Genomic DNA, 12675 nt, shown 5'->3' with positions numbered 1-12675 from the left:
TTTTGAGGTAGAAGTATGCAAAGAAGAGAGAGCAGTGTCATGGATGATTCCATGGATGATTCCATGGGTTTAATCTCAAAGGATGATTAAGATTCAGTTGGCCAACATAATATAAAATATCTAGCACAGTGTTTAGAAAATAATAGACACTGAATAAATATTAATTACCCCTCTTTACTCTTTCCCCTTTTCCTTCCATCTTTCACTCATTTCATTTTTCATTCAACAAATATTTTCTTAATGCCTATTCTGTGCCATTCTTGGTTTCCAATGCCTATGCACTTTTCAATAAACTACACTACTGTGTAGTTCAAATATAGTAGTTTGAAACACTACTGTGTTTCAAAATCAAGTATGAGTAAAAAGCTTTGCTAAAGTCTACACGTCAAATAATTTTAAATTCTCAACTTTCTTATTAGAGCAGTCTACTGTGATAATGATAGTTCACGTTGTCTTTGTTTAAAAAGAAAGCTCACGTGCTTTCTGGTCCATATTTTTTTCACTCTTATGTACGTATACTCCTTTTTTAAAAGTATGATCTTGGTAATGTTATTGTTATTTGTTTTATTTGATTAAAAGTACCAATATAAAATGTTTGTCTTGGTTGAGTACATTTAAATTTTATCATGTGTCTTCAGAATAGTTTATTATTATTTTTAATTGTTTTATTTCTTCACTTGCTTCTGAAACTACTCAAATGGTACAGCTTATCTCATATTGTGGGGAGAGATGTTTGCCTATCTATTGCTTATATTTGTAATGATCATGGGCTTTATTTCATTGCTCAAAGTTTTACTCTTGAAGTTTAGGTCCTAGAAACTCTGAACCTTTAAGCTTCTAACCTACTCACTTTTATATATACATATTTTCTCATTTACCAATTTTTTTTGCTATTTATTAGAAAGTAGCTGTTTAAAACAAATTTTCTCTCCTTATTTTTCAGGTAGTCTTTCATGGAATGTTGTTTGCTTTCATTTATCTGGCTTTACAGAAACGTCAAGTACTTTCTGAAGGAAAGGGTGAACCTCTTTTTTCAAACAAAATTTCAAATGTTCTATTGTTTATTTCAGTGGTTTCTTTCTTGGTAAGTTTCAAAATGTAATCTTCTAAATTTCCAACATCCTAAATGGTATAGAAAATTAGATAAAAATTTAATCAATTATTTTTTAAAATAATTTATTTTTCATTTACAGTTGACATACAATTTATTAGTTTCAGGTGTACAGCATAGTGGTTAAACATTTATATAACTTACTGAATGATAAATCTAATATCCACCTGTTGACACCATATATAGTTATTACAATATTGATGACTATATTTCCTATGCTATACTTTATATCCTCATGACTATTTTGTAACTACCAATTTATACTTCTTAATCCCTTCCCCTTTTACACCCATCTAACTGATTCCCCTCTCATCTGGTAGCCATCAAAATATTCTCTGTATCTGTGAGTTTGTTTCTGTTTTTCATGTTCATTTATTTTATTTTTTAGATTCCATACATAAGTGAAATCATATGGTTTTTGTCTTTCTCTGTCTGACTCGTTTCATTCAGCATAATATCCCTCTAGGTCCATCCATGTTGTTGCAGATGGCAAGATTTCATTCTTTTTTATGGCTCAGTAATATTCCATTGTAATATATACCAACTCTTCTTTATCCATTTGTCCATTCATGGACGCTTAGGTTGCTTCCATATCTTGGCTGTTGTAAAGAATGCTATAGCGAACATGTGAATGCATATATCTTTTAGAATTAGCGTATCGGGTTTCTAAGGATAAATACCCAGAAGTGGATGGAATTACTGGGTCCTTCTTTGTCTCCTGTTACAGCTTTTGTTTTAAAGTCTATTTTGTCTAGTATAAGTATTGCTACCCCAGCTTATTTTTTTTTTCATTTCTATTTTCATGAAATATTTTTCCATCCTTTTACTTTCAGTCTGTGTATGTCTTTCAATCTGAAGTTATCTCTTGTAAGAAGCATATATAAGGGTTTTGTTTTCTTATCCATTCAGCACCCCATGTCTTTTGATTGGATCATTTCATTCATTTACATTTAAAGTAGTTGTTGATAGATATATAGTTATCACCATTTTTCTTCTTCTTAAGGAAGTCCCTTTAACATTTCTTATAATGCTGGTTTGGGGTTGATGAACTCCTTTAGCTTTTTCTTATCCAGGAAGCTGTTTATCCATCCTTTGATTCTTAAATAGCTTTGCTGGCTAGAGTAATCTTGGTTGTAGGTCCTTAATTTTCATCATTTTGAATACTTCTTGCTAGTCCCTTTCCAGCCTACAAAATTTCTGTTGAGAAATCAACTGACAGTCTTATGGGAGCGTATAGGTAACTGTTTTTTTTCTTGATGCTTTTAAGATTATCTCTTTGTTTTCAACCTTTGGCATTTTAATTATGCTGTGTCTTGGTATGGGCCTGTTTGGGTTCATCTTGTTTGAGACTCTCTGAGCTTCCTGGGCTTGTATGTCTGTTTCATGCACCAGGTTAGGGAAGTTTTGATCATTATTTCTTCAGATGGTTTCTCAATTTCTTGCTCTTTCTCTTCTCTTTCTGGTACCCCTATGATGCGAATGTTGGTATGCTTGATGTTGTCCCAGAGGCGCCTTAAACTATCCTTACTTTTTTGAATTCTTTTTTCTTATTGCTGTTCTGATTGGATGTTTTCTGCTACTTTATCTTCCAAATCGCTGATTCAGTCCTCTGCTTCATCTAATCTACTGTCGATTTCCTCTAATGTATTCTTCACTTCAGTTAATGTATTCTTTATTTCTGACTGGTTCTTTTTTATGTTTTCTATCTCTATTTTTTATTTTCTATCTCTTTGTTGAAGTTCTCACTGAAATTATTGAGAATCCTCATAACCACTGTTTTGAACTCTGCATCTGGTAGATTGCTTAATTTTGTTTAGTTCTTTTTCTGGAGCTTTATTCTGTTCTTTCATTTGGGACATGTTTCTTTGTCTCCTCATTTTGGCTGTCTCTCTGTGTTTGTTTCTTTATATTAGGTAGGGCTGCTATGTCTCCCAGTCTTGGTAGAGTGGCCTTATCTAGCAGGTGTCCTATGGAGCCCAGTGGCACAGTCTCCATGGTCACCTAAGCTGGGTGCTCCAGGTGTGTTCCTTATGTGGGTTGCGCATGTCCTCCTATTGTAGTTGAGTCTTCATTGATATTGGTACATCAGTGGGATTGACCAGGTTGATTGGTTGTGAGGACTGGCTGTGACTATAGTAGAGGAGCTGTTGTGCAGAGTCTGACCCTATGGAGTAAAGATTAGCTTTCACAGTGCTCTGGTGCCTGCCCAGTCTTCCTTTTGGATGTGTTGTTTGTAGAGGATATTGGGTGGTGCTCTGGTGTGATCCAAAACCAGCCACTGGTATTGTTTGTTCTGGGTCCTCCTGGGAGGGCCTTTGTTGCTGGCCAAGGTCAGCCATTGCCTGTATGTACCCTGCCCGGGGCCACTTGATATGAGCTACAAAGTGATTTGCAGATGGTTGCCTCTTGTGCTGGGCTTGGAGATGCCTGGGAGAAGGTAACTGTGAACCTAGGCCAGCTGCCACTAACCAGGCTTGGGGCTGCTTAGCAATTGGTATGGGGCATGCTGAGGCTAGATGCTGCTTGTTTGGGTTTATGAACCTTTGTAAGAATTTAGGAAAATCTGCAGCATGAGCCAAGACAAGACAAGAGAAGCCACTTGGGTGGGCCCACAAGTTGGAATGTGGTCTCAAGGAATCACCAGAGCCAGGAGAACAGTATTAGCCAGGTTGATGGAGACTCAGATCTGGTGACAGCCTACATCTGCATGCTGAGATGGGGGAGGACTCAACATAGAAACAGTGCATTCTGCCACCACTTCTGTCTGGAAAAAAGCTGCCCCTCCAGCCCTCAAGCCCTGAAGCCAGACAATTCATTTCCTCCCAATATGTCCCTGGGGCCTTTAGAGCTGCTGCCCCAGTGCTGGAGCTCTGAGCAAGTGGGTCCATTAGCGAATAAACCCAACTCAGGCCCTTTAAGAGGAGCACCGGGGACTCTAGCCACCCTCCATCTCACTCAACTACAATCTCTGCTAGTTTTCACAGCTAGAAGTTGAAGGGATTTCTCTTCCTGGTACTAGAACCCTGGGCTGGGGAGCCTGGTGTGGGGCAGGGACCCCTCACTCCTCAGGAGGGACCTTTGCAGCTGAGATATCTCTCCCGATTTTTAACTGCTACACTTGGATGTGGGGCCAGCCTATTCTGTATCTCAGCCTCTCCTCCTAGTCTCAAGGTGGCTTCTTCTGTATGGCTCCAGTTATAGGATTTCTATTCAACTAGACTTCATTGCAGTTCTCAATCATCGTTATTCTGTAGTTTAGTTTTAATTTTGATGTGGTCATGGGAGGAGGCGAGCACAGTATTTACCTACTCTACCATCTTGACCATGTATTATTTTTAATAAATAAAATCTTTACTTTAAAATTTTTTTTAATTTTCTAATTCAACATAAATTTTGAAATGAATACACATATAAGTTAAATATGAAGAATAACTGGAAGCTCTGTGAAATAGGAATTTTAAAAGTCGTAATAAATTTGAAAAAAAATATAAGGTGTTTGACATGAAGAGCCATCCCTGTTTTATGATTACTGTTTCCATAAAAGCATAGACCTATCCCCCCTCACTGCTTTCTTATGTTTTGGGCAGTTGAGACACTGAAACAAGTGATGAGCCAACCTTTGGGAGATTTTTACTGGAGCTTTTTAAATATCGTAATGAAGTATAACATTATAAATAAGTAAAACTTGAAAAATGTACGAGAATGTACCACTTTAAGGCTTAACTGTTTTTGTGAACTGATTCATATATTTTTCATTTTAGACCTATTCCATCTGGGCTAGCAGTTGTAAAAACAAAGCAGAGTGCAATGAACTCCACCCATCTGTTTCTGTGGTACAGGTAATTATCTTAATTTAGAGAAATTTTTTCTTTTTAATTCTTGATGGAATACAGTCTCTAGTGGCAGAGAAATTTTAAATCAAACTATAAAATGTAAGTATATTACTTAATCTTTCTAAGCCCTACTTTCCTCTCCTGTAACAGGGATATTAAAATCTTTTGTAAAAGTTGTTATATTAAATGTATGGAAATGATCAGTATTTGTCACTTACTTAGAAAATGTTAATTTTACATCTCATAATTGCTTTTCTTCATTTATTCAAATTTCTTCATTTAATTAATCATAGTTATTAACGAACAACTATGTGTTAATTACCATGGTACGTGTAAAGATGTTCAGAGTTAAACAAGATAGAACTCCTGCCCTCATGGAACTTACAGTCCAGTAGAGATATGGAACAATAAACATTCATTCATTTAATAAATTCATTAAATTTTCATATTCATTTAATGACTGTTTGATACCTAGTATGTACTAGATAATATGCTGAAGGATACAGTGTTAACCAAGTCAGTCATAGTTCCTACCCTATCGAGCCTACATTCTTCTATTATGAATAATAATCATATAATTACTGTGTAATTATTAAAAGAAGTACATGATGCAATCAGAGAATATCATGAGTGGATATGATCTAGTTGGGAGTTGGAGTAAGAGTGGTCAGGAGTCAGGGATGACTTCTCTGAGAAAATTAAGCTGAGAATGGAAGGACGAAGGTACAGCAGACAGCAAGAATTTAAGCCCTGTGATGGAAAGGAGCATTAGCACACTCAAAAAACTTATAGAAGGCCATTGGGACTGGAGTTCAGGGACCCAGAGTCTAGAGAAATGTGTGGTAGTGACTGGAAGGTAGGCAGAAGCTAGAGGCAACTCAAATCAAATTTACATTTTGCAGAGATACCTCTGGTTGCAGTTAATTATAGTACATTGTGATTTGTGTAGTGGTGGTTAAGTACAGACCACTTTGGAAACACATGGAACTTCTTCCTAACCCATCTTGATATCACAGCAGGGTCGCTGGAAAAACTAGTGTCTAAGCTGAGGCCCGAAAAATGAGTATCCCAGCAAAGAGGAGCAGGGAGAATTGCTGGAGGATCTTCTCTGAGGTCTTAAATTTTCTTCAATGCAGGGCTATTTTATTACTCTTAAACCTCTATATAATCAGCACCAAGCACATGATTGACTCTGCAAACACAATTGATGAAATTTTAAGTATTATACTGTATTCATAAAACGTTTTTTATGACTTCTGCAGACAACACTAGTGCTTATCAATGACTCTTTGCATATTACATCTGATATCATTCCTGTAGCTCATGTCGTGGAAGGGAGGTGTCACCACTCTTCGTGTCCCAGTACAGAACAATGTGAGGAGAGCTAAGGGAGAAAATGGCTACACATAGAATAACACTAACATAAGCACTGCTGAGCCTTACCACATTCCTTCCCAATCACTACCCTCCATGTACTCATATTTCCTTAGTTAATTTTTTTGTGAGGGCCTCAGCTGCTCCATTGCACAGTGAAAGAATGGGCTTGGAGCACAAATTGAAGCAAACCCTTATTTTATTGGCTTGCTATTTTTTTTCAAGGGCACTTTTCCCCCATTGTAAAAGTCAGAGAGTATTCAGGTAGCCCCACATGTTACAGGTTACATCCTTATTTCCTTTCACTCTTATTTTCAGATGCCAACAGAAGATAAAGGTGTAGGTGTGTGTGTGGGTATGTGTGTGTGTATAGGACATTATGATTATATAAATACGTGTAATTATATACATGCATATAATTATATTAAAGTTGTATATATGATTATATATCCTTAGAGTACTTATCCGAGGGGGCTTCTTTAAGATTTTAAACATATACAAGATTCTTAGTGTTCTATTAGAAAGTATTTTCCCAGCCTGACCCAGCAGAAGGCTTATGCATCAGTTCTTGAATTCTTACCTTTTTGTTTGCCTGTCAATTTGGATAGGAATTTCCAGAAGGGCTTAGCTGTAGAATAACATCCAGATGACTAACCATAAATAATGTATATTGAGTGCTTAGCTTAGTACCCAGCAAGTTATAAATGGTGAACAAATTTTAAGCATTATTATTTCTATATCAAGCTAATGACTCCCCAGAGTTGTCTTCTCCATGGTTATTATTTCTTTGATTTTCTGCTGCCCTCATCCCATTGCTTCCTTAGTAGATGACAAAACAAAACTTGAATATGCTAAAGAAATAAATACACATTAGGAATTGGTAGATTGCAGATAGAAAGAAGGAACATGATGTGTTTAAGACTGTTCCCAGATTTTTGATGCTCAGGCTAGTGATTTGTATGTATATGCATCTTCCTAGCATTTTTTTCCCTAGCATTTTACAATTTAAGCAATATTTTAATTATAATAACTCATTAAATGGTTTCATGTTTAAGGGCTTTATTTAGGTCTACCTTTATGATTTTTGCCATTTATGTATACCACCCATAATATTAATTACCTAATATGTTTCTTTAAATGACTTACAACATATGCTGTAATAAGCACCTCATATTTGTTTTCTCATTTAACTTTCATATCAACCTTTCAAAGTAAATTTTAATCCCATTTGTATAGGTGAGGAAAAAGACTTAAAGGAGTAAAGTACTTCTCTGTGAGTCCCAGAACTAATAAAAGGCGAAGGCTAAATTCAAACTTGAGTCTCTGGTACTGTTGCCCATGACTGAGGATCACTCAACTTGATTATACCTGAATAGTTCACGTTGGTTTTTTTTTTTCCCGATGGAAAAGTTCTCCACATAGTTCTTATTTCCTCATTTTTTGTGCATCTCAAAGACCTCTACCTTGATCCTTTGACAAAATGCCTACAGTGATCAACACTGAATATGGGATTTTCTCTGAAGCGTAAATAAAATTTCAATTCTTTTATGAAAGAAAGTTTTGAAAGGTATTTGTGAAAGTGGAAACCTTTATTTATTTATTTATCTATTTATTTATTTATTTATTTATTTATTTTTAACAGTTTCTTGCTTCTTTATGAGGAAAATGGATTCTCATGAGAGTTCTTTTCTTGATAAACTAGTTACTGGATGTGTCACTGAATTGAAGGTTTAGAAAATTCAAGATTGTTTTACCTGGTGGAAAAGTATGGAGGAGAGAATGGTGAAGTCCAGGAGCCCAAAAGTTGGAGATTCTTTTGGGGGAGAATAGATCCAGAGGGAAAATATATTACATGTGAATGCAGTTTAAGACATCAGAGCAAGCCTGAGGGCATCTTAAAAGTCATGCCATTTCCCTTATTTACATGACTGTCAGTGGAAGAAAGATTTTGAAGAGAGTAAAGGAGGCTTGGGGCCGGCTGTCAACCACACAGACACTTTTTGGAAGAAGGAAAATTGTATTATGAGATTTTACAAATTTTGCCACATAAATGTGATACCATCTCTTTCTACACAAAGGGCCTCAAAGTGGATTTTATATTTTTTCCAATAAACATAAAATAAAACTATTCAGCCCTGTATCACCTAATATCTACACTGATATGCAGTATATAGACCACATGTTGAGAAATCCAATTTGGATAGACTCCAGAACAAAAATAACTTACTAATACTTTATCTATTGGAAAAAACATTGTGTATGTATCAAATTCAAGAACATAATAAAGTTATGACTTGAAGGAAAACAAAATGCTTTTAATAAATAGATTGTTAATATTTGCCTTTTTGGTTTTTCTTTAGATTTTAGCCTTTATCCTAATAAGGAATATTCCTGGATATGCTCGTTCCATTTACAGTTCATTTTTTGCTTGGTTTGGAAAAATTTCATTAGAGGTTGGTATATTAATATTTTGCTCTATCTTACATAGCGAAGTGTTATATGTGTGCATGCATGTATGTGTGTATGAGTATGTATACGTGTGTGTGTGTGTGTGTAAATGTATATAATTTAACATGCATTTTTTTTAACCAATGCTCTGTTATTATGAAATCGTAGGGAAAAATCTCTACTTTCAAAAACAGTAAAGTATTGTAGAATATTTTTAAAGCCTTATTTAGATGACTGGACATAGACGACTTTCACAGTATTCTTTATATTGTCTTAAGCTTTCAAGCACAACCAAGATGCTGAGATCAGGAGAGAAAGAAATGAAATAAATATAAGTGAAATTTATAAGTACGTATAAATGAAATCAAGCTGAGGGATTTTGATTTATTGTTCATCTCCATAATTAATATTACTAGAATTTAAGTTATTGATGCTTAGCAAAATGAAATTCACCCTATGATTAGAAATTTGGGGGAAAATTTAAAACATTACATTGTGCATGTAATACCTAATTTGAAATTATCTACGAAATCAATTTAAAGTAGATTTTGAAATACATTCTGAGTATTCTGAGCTTTATTTGAAATAGAATATTTTAAAACAGTAGAATTCAAATTCTAATCAAAAGATATATTTTAGAGCATAAGATTTATTTAAAAGATGCATTTTAGAGTATAAGATTTTTTTAAGTTGTCTTTAAAATAGATTTTGAGTTCTTGAATAAATGTTCCATTATTTTTTAAGTCTCGTCAATAAGAGCAATTGTATATCAAGCCATTCAGTAGACAAAAGAATATTTTGCCAGTCTCTTAATATTTGAAGCATGAGAGGTTTTATCTACTTTAATTGAATGAATTTAATATTTAGCATTTCCATTAAGTATATAGAAGTGTCTTAGTCCTCATATTTGTTGAAGTAGCTTAAGCATATTTCTACTCTGATATTTTGAAGCAATGTGATGAAAGAACCACGTTTGTAATCGTAATCAAAAGAACTGGTTATGGTGTTTACTGTGTATACTCATGTAGAACTTGAAATACACTTTAGAAACCTGCGAATGTAGTTGAAGACATTCATCTGGCCATGCATAGCAAACAAGAGGATGTCTTAAACACCATGCCATTTCCTATTCATATACATTCACACAAAAATATATTAAAAAATATAAACATTTGTATACACATAAGTACACAGGTAGTACACACATGAGTGTACTACACAGACGTGCGCACGTGCATGCACACAGTCATTCTTTAGGGTCTGAATACTGGAGTCTAGATACCATTCTGTCAGCTGTCTTCTATGTCATGCAAAGACATGTTTGTGAAGTTAGAAGATTCCTGTGGCTCGTTTCTTGAGGACTTTGAAGCAGTGCTTCAGCAAATAGGAGTTCCAGAGAATAGACTTTGCAGTAGACTTTTAGGACCAGAAATGAAACAGAATTAAATGGTTTTGGGAAAGCCTGCTAATGTAATTACGCTATCAAATGTTTAAATTAGAAAAAACTGTTTTATATTCATGGGCTCTCTGTACATATCTAACTTCAAATATTTTTCCTCCTAGCTATTTATCTGCCAATATCACATATGGCTGGCGGCAGACACAAGGGGTATCTTGGTGCTCATACCTGGAAACCCTATGCTTAACATCATTGTCAGCACTTTCATATTTGTTTGTGTGGCACATGAAATTTCTCAGATCACTAATGATCTTGCACAGATTATTATTCCTAAAGATAACTCATCTCTGTTGAAAAGGTTGGCATGTATAGCTGCATTTTTTTGTGGACTTCTCATTTTATCATCCATTCAAGATAAATCAAGACATTAAGTTCCTAAGATTCTAAAAAACTTAAACTCTTCAAGCTAACTTTACGTCTGCCAAGAGGAGAAAAACATCTATCTGGAGATATAACTGTATATGTAAATAAACATTTGTGGTGAGAGGACAGCTCAGTGATGTCTGTTGAACACTTGTGGTTGTATATATAGGAAATGTACATATCCAATGTGAAATATTGAAAAGAACTGGTGAAGCAGAGTGCATTGTATGGGACTGCATGTGAAGTCTTCTCTACTGGATCTGTATTTCCATTTATAAATGATTTTAAGTTAACATATGAAGGCAGGGAAATAATTACCTTTCCAGTAAAAAAAAAAAAATAGAGAGATAATTTAATGAGCTTAGTGTCACACTGTTTTGATATTTACTAAATTTGTGGTAATAAGATTGTCTACACCTGTATCGTCATGGAACTTCCTATTTCATTGAAAACTTTCTTAAGAATGACTGCAGTATTGTTTTCTTATCATATGTGCAATGATGTGGAATGTTAAACAGTATGCCTTTAATTTATATGTGTTCGTGTTCTTATGTTATATATTTCCTGCCATGATTTTTTTTTTTTCTGTGGTTTTCAGGTATACAAACCTAAATCTTTGTACACTTTGTCTCACCGTTGTTCGAGGCTCCATGACAGGGTTTTGTCATTGTCATATGTTATTGTTGCTTCTTTTTATAAAAAGGCCAAATTTTCTTTCCAATTCAAACATTCACTTGTTTCCTTAAGCTATACCAGTGTAATACCAGTTACCCTGTGGATCCACTTAATCTGTTTTTCCCTGACTGGTTAATTTTTGTACATTATTTCCAATGTTTGGAAAGCTCTTTATAACCATTTCGGTATTTCTTATTACTCCCTCCTATTTTTAAAAAATATTTGTCAGTCTAAACTTGTGCAGTCTAGTGAAGATTCAGGTTGTTAGGAGTGAGATATATATGACCATCAGTAGAATTTTAAGTAAACCGGTGACTTTGAAGTAATCCGGTGACTTTGGGCAATATGTGTTTTTGGTTTGGTTTGGTTTGGTTTTGTTACAAGCTAACTGTTAAAGGTATAAATTTATTTATCTGTTGTACAGATTTGATTATGACTTTTAATGTTTGAAAGATTGCACTTGTTTGCTCTTACTATGTGTGGGGTAAAATATATTTTCTGTTCATGGTATATGAAAATATGGAGTAATTTAAACAGTAAATAAACGTTCTGTGGATGCTTATTTTTGTATTGGCAAAATATCAATTAAACTATATGTGTTCTTTTTTTAAAAAAGCTGGGTCCATTAATGATTGGCTCAAATGTCTACTTAATTTCCTCAGCTTAAATTTAGTTTTTAAAACTCTTTGTATTTAGAGGTAGATCACTCTGATAGTTGAATAAGGAATAATTAAGTTATCAGAGCTTTGAAGGATATTCTGCCTTTCTACCCAGGAATTTTAAGCGTTATGGTTTATTAGTAGTCCTACTCGAAGATCTGCAACATTTAACTATTTCTTTAACACTGGATTTATGTGCTAGTGATATCTTCCTATTAATTGGGGAATATTTCTCAGATAGAAATGTGTGTTCTTTCCTTTTCTCTCTTCTGCCCTTACTTAATCCTTTGACATTTCCCAGATGGACAATTGTAATGATTCATTGCTCTGCCTTCTAGACTGCAGCTTTATACGTAGAGAATGGTATAGTTATAAATCAAAAACTTGCAAGTACTGTGATCACATTATTCTTATTGGTGTGGCCTGCCAACGAGTAGAGTGCATTTTAATTTAGCTTGTAGGTTTTATCACCTGAGAAAGTTTCTTCCCGATGAAACAATTGAAGAAGAAAAGATGACCAGTATTTCTGGTTTTTGGAAGTACTTATTGTCTCCAATAGTGATACTCAAGTGAATATAAGTTTTCTGTCCTATTTGAACTCAGGCTGAAAACTTAACTGGTAAACTCTGTTTCTTTATCACACGCATGCTCTTATTTAATATGCTCCACAGCTTTATTTTATGTATAGTTATATATAATAGTTAAAACATAATGCATTTGTAATTAAAATACATTCTATTTATATTTGATTTT

The 12675-nt window shown here is 34.4% G+C and overlaps 1 protein-coding gene across 4 annotated transcripts in view; it reads left to right on the top strand.

The window, feature by feature from the left end:
- Positions 1 to 11878, top strand: part of CASD1 (CAS1 domain sialic acid O acetyltransferase 1) — a 48938-nt gene extending 37060 nt beyond the window's left edge. For all 4 annotated transcript variants that reach the window (XM_039878074.1, XM_039878073.1, XM_039878070.1 and 1 more), the window contains 4 exons: positions 944 to 1084; positions 4873 to 4950; positions 8679 to 8771; positions 10330 to 11878. In XM_039878074.1, the coding sequence (XP_039734008.1) occupies positions 944 to 1084; positions 4873 to 4950; positions 8679 to 8771; positions 10330 to 10596 (579 nt within the window). In that variant the 3' untranslated portion in view covers positions 10597 to 11878. The remainder of the gene's footprint in view (positions 1 to 943; positions 1085 to 4872; positions 4951 to 8678; positions 8772 to 10329) is intronic.
- The last annotated feature ends 797 nt before the right edge of the window (positions 11879 to 12675 follow it).

The sequence above is a fragment of the Pteropus medius genome, unplaced genomic scaffold (assembly GCF_902729225.1).
Source record: "Pteropus medius unplaced genomic scaffold, Ma_sr-lr_union100, whole genome shotgun sequence".
Classification (NCBI taxonomy): Eukaryota; Metazoa; Chordata; class Mammalia; order Chiroptera; family Pteropodidae; genus Pteropus; species Pteropus medius.
This window is presented reverse-complemented; position numbering and strand designations above follow the sequence as displayed.